Source organism: Pogona vitticeps, chromosome 5 (genome assembly GCF_051106095.1).
Source record: "Pogona vitticeps strain Pit_001003342236 chromosome 5, PviZW2.1, whole genome shotgun sequence".
Lineage (NCBI taxonomy): Eukaryota > Metazoa > Chordata > Lepidosauria > Squamata > Agamidae > Pogona > Pogona vitticeps.
In genome coordinates, this window is record NC_135787.1 from 129726771 (window position 1) to 129738853 (window position 12083).

General features: G+C 39.9%; 1 protein-coding gene across 1 annotated transcript in view; it reads left to right on the forward strand.

Annotated features, from left to right (window-relative positions):
• AASS (aminoadipate-semialdehyde synthase) overlaps positions 1-6370 on the forward strand; it is a 46547-nt gene extending 40177 nt beyond the window's left edge. The window contains exons 22-24 of the mRNA XM_073000547.2: positions 4-92; positions 2378-2554; positions 3603-6370. Coding sequence (XP_072856648.2) covers positions 4-92; positions 2378-2554; positions 3603-3721 — 385 coding nt within the window. The 3' untranslated portion in view covers positions 3722-6370. The remainder of the gene's footprint in view (positions 1-3; positions 93-2377; positions 2555-3602) is intronic.
• Positions 6371-12083: the final 5713 nt, after the last annotated feature.

A 12083-nucleotide genomic window follows, 5' to 3' on the forward strand; every position in this document is an offset into this window, starting at 1 on the left:
TAGGCTAGGGTTACTTGGAGATGAACCTGTTCCAGCTGCAGAAACTATAGTGGGTGCCTTGGCCAAGCACATGGAGGCTAAGCTGTTCTATGGTATGCAGACCCTTCTTTGTATTTCCTAATGATTTCTGCATGTGGTAGGAGGAGAGGAAAGGTACGCGGGTTCCTTTGCGGGAATGTTTGGCCTGACTGCTTGGTTGTGGCTGCCACCTATCTTGCCAAATTACTAAGATAGGATGGACAGCTTAACGAGGTTTTGGGGATGTGCACAGACCTCAGAGGGCTGTTCCAGCTTCCAGTTCTTAAAGGGTTGGATGCCACCTCACCAAGCTTTTATTTCATCTGGCCTGTTTTCATAAGCAGACGTTACGTCCAATTTGAAGAAAAAGCCTCTTGGGTCTAAAACAAGTGGGGGAGGGAGGCATGGTAAAATGCCCGTACTCCTGGGTAGCATGAGTGACCCTTCTGGCAAATTAACAATAGTCACAGTATTAGCAGTAGTAATGACATCCATAATGGGGACAAGTCAGAAAGCTGGCCGGCAGTGGTAGGGAAAATCAAGAAGATATGTACAGTGGGGTCTCGACTTACGAACGACCCGACTTGCGAACAATTCGAGTTACGAACCTGCCCTATAGGGAAAGTAAGGACTCTACATGCGAACTTCCCTCAAGTTACGAACAGGGGAAAAAGTCCCCCCTCCCTCCCCTTAGAGGCTTCTGGAGGGGGGAAAAGGGTCAGAAACTTAAAAATAAATACTGTACTGTTAAATAAAGTCACTTACCAGGCCTTGGTAGCCCTCAAACCACAGGAAAAAGAGCAGGAAAGAGCTAAAAGCCGACACCCAGAAAGAGCCTGGCAGCCATTTTGTGGTTTCCCCGCTCCTCTCCCCGCCTAACAGCTGATCGGCTGGCTCTGAGCAGGCTTCCGGAGGCTTGCTCAGCACCTAAAAAGCCTGCCTGAGTGCCTTTGTGCTGAAAAAATCAGCACAACATGCTTTAAAACATTATTTAAAATTGGCTTTGTTTTAAAAAAAAAGAGTTCTAAAGTGCTGCCTTTAGTGTTCCCTGCCTTCCCTGAACCTAAGGGGAAAAAAGAAAGAAAATATCCCCCTCTAGTGGCAGAAGGCAGAATAGCAGCTTCCCATTAGTTTCTATGGACAGAAAAGAGCAGATACTGATTAAATGGTTTTCAATGCATTCCTATGGGAAATGCAGATTTGACTTAAGAACTTTTCGATTTGAGAACCACCTTCCAATACGGATTAAGTTCTTAAGTCGAGACCCCACTGTAGTCTTGCTAGAGTTGGTGTAACAAGACAACTTACCTTCTTGCTTTCCAGAACAGGATCAATATTGTTAACACGTAATTTGAAAGTTAATGCCTTGAAATGTCGAACACACAAGAGAGCAGTCTACATTTCATTCCACTGGACTTGTCCTCACTACTGTCTTTGGTTTGGCATTTTGTCTGGGTACAACAGAGGGAAAGATGGGGAGCAGAGACCTGTTCATGGGGACCAACTGGACTGATCCTCCTTTAGTTTTATCATGTTAAGAATTGATGTCTAAATGAGTTTTTTCCCTTTTCCTCCTCACCTTTTATTCTTTTTGTGTTGTGTCTTTTTAACTGTACATTTGAAGTTTCATGGAGAAAATACCAATCTTGTGCAAGTTACCCTTAGAGCCTTTTAAGTTAAAATGCAGAATAAAAAAAAAATTCTGTGTGTTGGATTACTTTTTAGCATCCAGCTGTTTTGTTTCTAAACCTGTACACTGCTTAGACAAGTGTGCCACATAATGACTGAAGTTGCTATAGCAGGCTTCAAACTAGATTTGATCTTAGCCTAAAGACCAAGAAGTATTTGTATTAATTAACATTATGTATTTTGAAAACCAAATAAGCTTTACGTAAACATTGTACATATCCCATTAATATGTTTGTCAAGCTTCAGGGATTTAATTTAATTTTCATGGTGTAGAAGTTATGATTATGAAAGCTGGTCAGATGCTTATTCTTCTTTATTATTATATAAGTTTTAAAAATTTATGTTTGAAATATACTGTATTTTAAGTGTATAAGACGCCCCCATGTATAAGACACCCCCCACTTTTCTAATCCCAAATTAAGAAATCTAAGTGGGGCTTAGCAAGTGTCGGGGGAAAGGGATCAAAGTGCTGCAGGATCGCTTTGATCCCTGCTTTCCCCTCCACTTATTTATGTTCTCTCCTCAGCTTACTTCCGTGTTTAAGATGACCCTCTATTTTTAGTCTATAGATTTTATACAAAAGTATAGTCTTATACATGGAAAAATACGGTAATTTCCAAAAGTCTTATAATAACCAGAAATTTAGATCCTTGTGTTTTTCCTCCTTCAGGCACTGACGAGCGAGATATGATAGTTATGAGGACTGAAATAGGAATCAAACATCCCTCTGGTCATCTTGAAGACAAATACGTCAATCTTGTAGTATATGGTGATACCAAAGGGTATTCTGCAATGGCAAAAACTGTAGGATACCCTACCGCAATCGCCGCAAAGATGGTTCTAGACGGTATGTATTTCCATATGTTAGCTAACAAGTCTGAATATGAAGTTATTGTTTTATTTAGTTGGTGCAGAAATACCTCCTGAAAAGGCATGTTGTCTATAAATGAGACATATTGACTGAAATCCTCCTGTTGCTCAGTATTGGTAAAGGTAAAGGTAAAGGTTCCCCTTGACAATTTTTGTCCAGTCGTGTTCGACTCTAGGGGGTGGTGCTCATCTCCGTTTCCAAGCCATAGAGCCATCGTTTTATCCGAAGACAATCTTCCGTGGTCACATGGCCAGTGCAACTTAGACACAGAACGCTGTTTACCTTCCCACCGGGATGGTCCCTATTAATCTACTCACAATTGCATGCTTTCGAACCGCTAGGTTGGGGGGAGCTGGGACAAGCGACGGGAGCTCACTTCGTCGCATGGATTCAATCTTACGACTGCTTGGTCTTCTGATCCTGCAGCAGAGGCTTCTGCGGTTTAGCCACAGCGCCACCACATCCCCTGTTGCTCGGTATAGTAAATTATAATTAGAGTAGGCCCACTGAATCAGTGGGGATTTGTTGAGAACTCCTGTCATTGATTCAGTGGGCCTACTCTAATTGTGACTTACTACACCGAGTTAACAGATTTCAGCCATTAACTTGCAACTCATCACAATGATTTTATGATCCCAGTCCTGTTCTGAACAAAATTAATCTTTCCCCCCCTCCTAATTTTTCATGTCACTGTAAGAAGGTTTATTTTCAGTACCAATATTTTTCTACTGTCTGTAGAATGTCGTCATATTTAACTGTGAGAAGAAAACAATGTATTGTTTAATTAGACTGAGTTTTTAAAATAAATTTTGTAGGAGTCATGTCTCCTACAAAATGTCTTGTCATGTCTTCTTTCTAAAACAGGCTGGTACCTGTGGTCATACAGATGATAGCACCCACCCTCCATCACCATTGGCTATGAAGCTATGGTTGATAGGGATTGTAGGCAAAAAAGGGGGGAACATCTGGAGGACCGCGGTTGCCCAATCAAATAGAAAAGCATGTTTTTCCATTTATATTTTAGGAGAAATCAACACCAAAGGCATGGTCATCCCACTGACGAAGAATATATATGGACCAATACTTCAGCGTGTTCAAGCCGAAGGCATTTCGTACAGTACCCAGAGCATTATCAAGCAATAGAGGAGATGCCAACATCTTCTTCATTTCTGCAGTTCCTAATTTTGTATGCATAATCTGAAGCTTGAGGATAATGGTCTATGGGGACTTGTCTGCTGGGAAGTCAAAGCCTTAATGAAGAATAGTTGCTAAACAGCAACCTTACTGTTCTTGCATACAGCTCTAGGCTATTTCAAAGAGGCTTGTGCAATAGAATTTCCTATTCTTTTTCCTTTATTCCACATTGAATCCCTGTCCAAGGATACCTGTAAACAAGTCCCATCAGGTTCAGTGGGACTTGTGTCTGAGTCAATTGCACTGTAAAGACGGCGATGAATGTGTGGCTCTCCCAACCATATTGGCCTTGTGTCCCTTCAGAATTGCACAGCATGACCAGGGTTTAGGGATGATAGGGATGAATCAAACAGTTAGAGGGCAGCTTCTTTCTTATGCCTTTAACAAAGGTTGCTGGTTGATAGCAGATTCAGCCACAGTGCAATACAGTATTTGCCTTCACAATCAGAGAACCTTTGTGTAGAGCTTGGGGACATATTCAACAGTGCTTGTTTAATTGTATTCCTAAGTGCTGAAAAATTGCTAATTAAATATTCAATTTTAAATAGAACATTTGCAATTGAACTGTGACACTGACAGAAGAAGTCTGTACTTTGTGTGCATCTAAATATGGATGGTTTCCCCCCATTCCATTATTTCAACAGTTGGGCATGGAAGCCACTGCTTTATGAAGTTTCAACCTACATTTTCTAAACTATTTATTCTGAAGACCTCTCATTAAAGTCAGTGATCTGTGTCTTCTGCCATCTAAGAATGTATATGGAGAAACTTTCCACTCACCCCCTCTGTTAATTAATTTCTGTAAATTATATTAGATTCATGGGCATGGCGAGCTTGTGACCTAGCTCATCACCATTATGTCACCCACTATGCTGCGGTTAACTGCCTGTGTGATAACAGTGGAGCCAAATGTGTGTTGAACCCAATTTACATAAAGAAAGGCTGCATGGATCTTAAGAGCATTGTGGAATCCCCATAGTTGAACCTAGGTCTCAGTTAAATGGTCTTTAACAACAGGTTGGGAAAGACTTTTGCAAGAGACCCTGAAAATTGCTGGTCAGAGGGAGCGGGGAAAAAAGTACCACACAGTGCAGGTAAATCATCTCCTGGTTCTGACCCCTCAGTATGATCCATGAGAAGGAAATCTCTTTTTAACCTGCACTTCACTGCCTAGAAATTTATGTCAGCAATATTTGTGTATTCATTGGAAAGATGAAAGTGTGATTATTTTAGGCCTTTCAGTAACACATTAGCCATGCAAGCTTTAAAAGAGGAAAGGCCGCACACATAAGGGCAATTAGCTGTTTTTCCCTTTTCATGGCCATTTCCCCCTTACTGTCCATGGTGGAGCCACTTCCCGACCCAAGGAAGCTGTTTGGAGTGTGTGTTGCTGACTGGCAGTGCAGTTAGGCTTGTGGGTGCTGTTGCCTTTTTCCACTCACTGCAGGGGGACCAAGAGGAGTCTCTGGCTTGTATGTTTAACTCTTCTGTTGCCTCTTTCTGGTATCTACCGGGAAACTTGGATGAAAGGCATTTTTTCCTTTCCTGAACACCAGTTTATTTTGGACAGAATGTACCAAGAAAACGAATTATGTACTAAAACCTACCTGAAAAGCATGAAGTAGATACTGAGAGATGCACTGGGGAAGTGGTAAAAGAAACACAAATGCATTAGAAGAATGATATAATTGCTTCATTTAGAGACTGATTACTCATCTTGCCAATTCTGTGTAAGGGCCAGCAAGGTGCTAGCTGAGGTAGTCTCACAGCATTCAGCATGCAAGTGAAATGCTGCTTGTGTCTCAGAGTCATTTGTATAAAATAAAAGGCCTGAGAACAAAGGAGAGGACACTGATTTAAACATTCTACCTGTATTCCTGTGGAGTATGGCTGTGTTCAGGAACCAAGGACACAACAAACTGGGAAGAAATAAGGAGACTTTATAAATGCATAGCTTTGTGAAGGGCACTTCAGTCTAGCTGATGGAAGACTAGGTCACCTCTGCTAAGGTCCTCTGGATTTGAGTCTGAAGACAAAGGCTTAGCAATCTTAAATAGCCCAGTGGTGGGACTGAACGCAAGGGAAAAGCTTTATTTCCACTTTGCTTTATCCACGAACGTACTTCCAGTGGCTGCTGAAGGGAGTGGACAGAGACTTTATTTACTCAGTGCCTAGTCTCTCAGGTGTTCTGTGGCCATGTACCTTGCCTCTCATTTCTACCTCAGGCTGAAAAATTCTTGTGATTCCTCAGGTAGTGAGTGTCCGAGTTCCAGTGGTCTGTGGGGATTTTCCATTTTAAGGGTAAAACAACTAATTGATAGTCCTCACTCATCCTTTTCACACCTCAACTCCTCTCCCAACGGTTCTGTTGATCAAAGGTTTTCTTTTTTTATTACTTCAGATTACAGAAAGGGATTGTTGAAATTGCACAACTAATCCAGGCTTAGCCAAAAGGTTACTGTGCATTTGTTTTCTATTTCAGTATAACTTTTTGAAACAATTTTGTATACGGTAAAAGGCTCTTTCATGTATTGTGGTTTTAAATAAATCCAGTGCTTCTGCTGTGCTGCCATATTAAATAGAGGTGTTTGACTTTCATCTGTGCATGTCTTTTGTTCTAAATAAAGTTGTGAGGGTAGTAGTTAGTTTCAACATCTCACCTTGTACTCACTTAGAGCCATTCAAGTTTGGGCAGCTTATGGGCCTAGCATGGCCTTCAGCCTGATTTCACTGTTAGAGCAAATCGGCCCATTTCCCAGCAGCTTCTCTAGTAGGAAGGAATTGCTAGCAAGGAGAGAAGACGATGGAATTAGACTGGAATTAGACGGACCTCACCTAATTTTGTGTCGGCCTCTATCCCCAGGCAGCTTGCAGGCCATTGTCAAGATGTGGAATTTTGAGTAGAGTGCTAAAATAAGAAGTGTATAGAAAATGCAGTCCTGAAAGTATACATTGTATTTTAAAAATGGAACTTTGAACAGCAGTTTACTAAAAGTCATTGCAAAACAATTAGCTCTCCAGCTGAGTCTGGAAACAAAGTCACTATACAATAACATTCCTGACAGTTGAATGTTTACAAATAATAGCCATAAAGGAAAGAACTGAAAGTGTATTCAGATAATTGTTTATAATATGTAAAATTTTAACATGACAGGCCCAAGGTATTTCAGGTCTTGTGATTTGCTCTACTTTATTTTATTAGACCTCTATAGTTCCAACCCACTGAAATCCATAGGCTCTGAAACTGTTGGAGAAAACAGTAACACTTATCATCATGGTAACTTGCTAGATTGTGATGAAAGCAGTAACTGCAATGAAGATTCCTGTTACAATTTTTCCTTGGTGAATCAGGACCCAAAAACTACAGCAAAAGAAAATATTTGTAGTTGGAAGGGAAAGGGAAACATTTGAGATAAATATAGAGGAAGGCAGGCAACGCACTACAATGGCACATAACACATCAAACTATGCCATGTCACACATATTACAGCAGCAACAGCAGTAGCAGACAAGGGCAATATGCATTTCCCTCCATAGATTCAAGCTGGCCTGAAAGGTGAGCAATCAGAATATTTTTCATGTCATTTATAATGTGCATAAAGTCTAAAAAAGTCAGTTTGTTTCATATATTCTCACTTTTTAAAAATTGATAAAGAGATGTATTTTCTGCTTTTTGATTGTGTCATGGAGCTCTTGCATGTGTAGAATGTAATAACGTTCTCTGTGATATTTTTGTTGCATTGCCTGCAATTTATGTTTAGTTTTCATATATTTCCAGTCATTTGTGCCAACAGTTTTTACATACTGTAGCTGTAAGACTTCTGGATGCTTTTCAACAATTCTGAAGTATTTTCATGCATATGGAACACAAGAAGCAATGTAAAAATAAAACTTGTAGAAATAGAGAAGCTGATGCTTCCTGGAATCACTGCAACAATGAAAAGACTTACACACCTTGATACCCACATGAATTTTCATATTATTGGAAATGACTGTCTCTGATTTCATTTCTGAAATTTAATCCTTAACTGGGATAAATGCAAGCTGTGGCGCAAACAGGCTTCTTTTTATTTCCCTAGAGGTCTATAAAGTTCTATAGGTTTCTTAGAAGGATGTTCAGGCATCGGACTCTGACTCTCAGACAGTCCCTTGAGGAGATGGCCCTTGATAGAATCAACAGTCCAGGCTGTTTTTCACTGATTTTCCAAACCAGTCCCATAAAACCACAAAGGTGAATCAGTCAAATATTCTCTCCAAGCCTAATTCATGATGTTCTTCTGGGCAGAACAAAATGGAGAAACAAAACCATCTATGTTGCCTTGAGATAAATGCATTAAATAGGAATAAACTACTGTATTTGAGAGAGAGTGCAGTACGCAAAACACTTCACAGAGCAATAAAATACAGAAAAGTGACCTCCAGCAGACGCTTGCTCTTCTTTTGTTTAGGTGGACATCAAGAACCTGTTTGTTCAGGCAGGCATTTCATCTTTAATGATCTGTTGTGTTAGACTGTCTTAATCTATCACTGCCTCAGTGTTTCAATGCTTCAGTTATGAACCGCCTAGAGTGGTCCTGATCCGACCAGATAGGCGGGATAATAAATAAATAAATAAATAAACAAACAAACAAACAGTTAATGCTGTGGTTTTGAACTACTTCTGGGACATATGTGTGTGCTTTCTGTACTCCTCCAAATCTAAGCTGCTTAATATATAATAAGCATTATATTACTATGAAATGACGACCTGCTGATCACAGAGAAACAATGTCATATTTAGTGTGTGCAAGTAATGTTGAGCCTGTTGAGTTTGCTGTCAGATAACATTTTGACATTTTAATATACCAGTTGAGGGGTTGCAAGTTCCTTGCACCACTAAAGCAAGTGTATTTTGCTTGTTTCAGCAGATATACTAGTAAAAAGTTTGCAAGGCTCGCTCATGAGGTGAGAGGCATGTATGACAAGAGCAGAAGCTGCTTCTACCCCTTCAGGCTGAAAGATGAGTGACACCTATCAGCAACTGTCTCTGTAATTTTGCAAAGGTTTGTCACTATGCATATTGTTGTCAGTCTAAATCAAACCTGTGGTATGATTTGTAGTACAGGTAAATATGTTAACAGAGTGCTTTTTTAGAGAGAGACAAAGTGAAATGCAATTGACAGATGACATTTGTTAGGGCAAATAGAATTTAGGGCTCAGGGCTTATTATAATAATAATGTGTGTCATCTAGTCAATTCTGATTTACAGCAACCCTTTTCAGGGTTTTCTAGGTAGAAAGAAGTGGTTTCCCATTTCTTCTGGGGGTGCCCTTGTTTTATTATATGGAAACAAAAAAGTGGTGTGCTTTCATGATAGGCTATAATCCACAAACTATTTGGAATTGGCTTTGCTTAGAGCAGCTATTTAGTTTAAGGGGTGAAAATTAAACTCCTACAACCAGTTGGTTGATGTGGATTAATACAGCTGCCTGCTCTATGTCTGGAAAATCTTTTGGGGAATGGCTCTATGGAGTGTTGTGATCCCTATTTTGCACTTCATAAATTTGAATCCTACTGTTACCAGTTTATATGATAATGCTGGTTGCTGAGAAAGGAACCCACATATAACTTTAGGAGAATAGGGGAAAGTAACTGAGTGAAGAGAACCAATAGAAGCATAATACATAGCAGCTTGGTTGCTTCACCCCACTTGTATGTTATGTATCTGACAACCAGTTCTTGGGAGACAAGAGCAGAAAGTGCCATTGCCTCCATGATTGACTTCATAGGGCACTTCTTATACCATATGTGTCAAACCTTTATTAAGAACATTATTTATTAAATTGCCTGTCCTATTTTGATAGAGATACTTGTGGGGGTGACTACAGTGATTGTAAGACACTATAAGAACACCAGCCGTTTCTACCCCATGCAACTGGTTTTAAAGAAAAAAAACATCAGGGTACGTAGTAGCTCCATGATGCATTTTACACAAGGGCAGTGCTGGTCCTCTCATATTGATTTTACTGTACTAGAATGCAGCAAATTACTATTCGAGATGTGCTAGGCAACAGGTGGGGGAGGGGGAACAGTTAAGGGCTATGGAAGAGTTTGGGAAAACCATTTTACTCTTTCCTTCTTTTCCTCCCTGGTTTTCTTTTTTCTTTGCCTCCAGTTTCACTCCAGTTGTTCTCTATGGAAAAGGAAATAACAAAGCCAGTGCTTTGATCTCCCCCCCCCCACTCCCATTTTGGGCTCTCAAGCCTCTTTTGCCATGCCACCTTCCATGTTGCCCTGGCAGCTCATGATATCAGAACAGCCACGGCACTAGAGTTTTTCACTGGTGCTCAAAGCATGGATATTCAAGAAGCAGAATGGCTCCTCATCAAGAAATCCTTCCACCACATGGCCTTGCCTATAGAGGGAGAAAGCCATAGTCACCTATGGCTCCTTATGATGCTTCCAGGACCATAGATTTGCAAAACAATAACCTTTTTCTTCCTCCCTGCATTGAACTCATCTGCCCTCCCTCTTTTTTTAATAATGCTGATGTCTGATTAGACTTGTCCTCATCACCAGCTTTCTGAAATGCAGTTTTGTACATTTGAAAGATAAAACCTTGAAGTGGGCAGTGCTAGTTAAGATGCATTAGAAGACCTGCAGTAATGGAGTGACATCTTTCCCATACTTGACCCAGTTTACAGAATGTGGCTCCATATCTTTTTAGTCTATTGCAAGGATTACAATAAAAAAAAACCCCAATCAGAATACATCATTTTTGTCTGAGATGGTGTGCTTGCTCTATTTAGGAATGGATGCACATTTATTAAAATGAATAATCCAGGTCTAGCTGAAGATTACAGAAGATATAAGAAATCTTCATTTTTTCCCCCAGATCAAACTTATGTGCTGGTAAAAAGATTATCCTATGGACTTATGCATTAAATAACTTGTCAGCATGCTGAGATGATGACTGTGATTACAGACTTGGTTGAAAGGAAATATTGGAAGGGACCCTTGAATCTTTTGTATTATCATTTTTAAAAAAATTCTCAGCTTCTTAAAAGGGCAGTTATTTGTAACTCACATTTCTTTTCACGGAAGGCACTGATGAGAATAAACTATGTTTAATATGGTCTCATTTGTATCTACTCCAAAGTAAGCCTCACTGTGCTTAATTAAACATGTCCCTTCAGAAATGAAAGTTGTCCATAATGAGGATGTTTTCCTCAGTCAAATAAGTGGTGCACAAGATCCCTGTGTTTCTTTGTATTATTTCCTTGGATTCTTCTGTGCTCAGGATTATGGTTGGGAGAAAAAAAAAGAAGGCAAGAGGATTAGGAAACGGGGTTATAGAAACAGCCATAAGATCGAAATTAACCCTGTGGCACTTACATCCCAAGGGATATAGTGAAGAAGAAGAAAAATATTTGGACTGGTTAGACTGAGTGCTTGTTTAGGAACAAATAAAGGGGAAGGACAAATTGTCCCAATGAAATCTGATTGCCTTTTTAGGTCATATTCTTTGAGCAGCTGGCTCATGCAGTCTCAATTTCCCCCCCCCCTAAGAATATACTTACAAAATATGTCTATGCCTTTGGAATTAACTTTTCCCCCCCAAAGTGGATCACTTGATAGTAGCCTGATGTAAGCTGTACCAAATTGTCCTTAGAAAAACATGTATGTATGCTTGTATGTATGCATGTATGTATGTATTATATTCCACTTTAAAAATTCAGATCCACTTAAATAGAGCTTCAGTTTGTTGTGTTGACCAGTACTCAACAAGTCTACACATCTGCTTGGCTTCAGGTATGATTCCTCAGCTATTCATTTACAGAAAGTTTCGGGCCCTAAAAAAAGGATGGGAGTGTATCTACCTTAACCAGGAAATCAGTGAATCCTGTACCCTTACCCATAGTTGCTTCACTCCTCTCTTTGCATAAGCCAGCCAAGAAACCGTGATATCTTTCATTTCTCATCATGTCTGATCTGAGAAGGGATGGCTAATGACTATAGAGCAAGTATGGATATGACTCATTCATACCATGAGTTCACCATTTCCTTTTTTTTCCACTGAAATTATTTGGCTTGCTCACTAATATTGAAAAAAAGAGCAAAATAATGAAAGAAAGGCATGTCTCCCAGCTTAACAAGCTTTTGGGTCAGCCTGTTGATTTTATAGGTGGCTGTCCTGCACTGTTCATACTAAATGTTATAGTGCTGAGATCTGGTTTTTTTTTTTTTTTGGAAGAACATTGCCCTCTCCTTTATACTAAAGAAACATAGGCCTGAGCCTCCATCTGCATGGAAAAGTCATACGCCAGATATA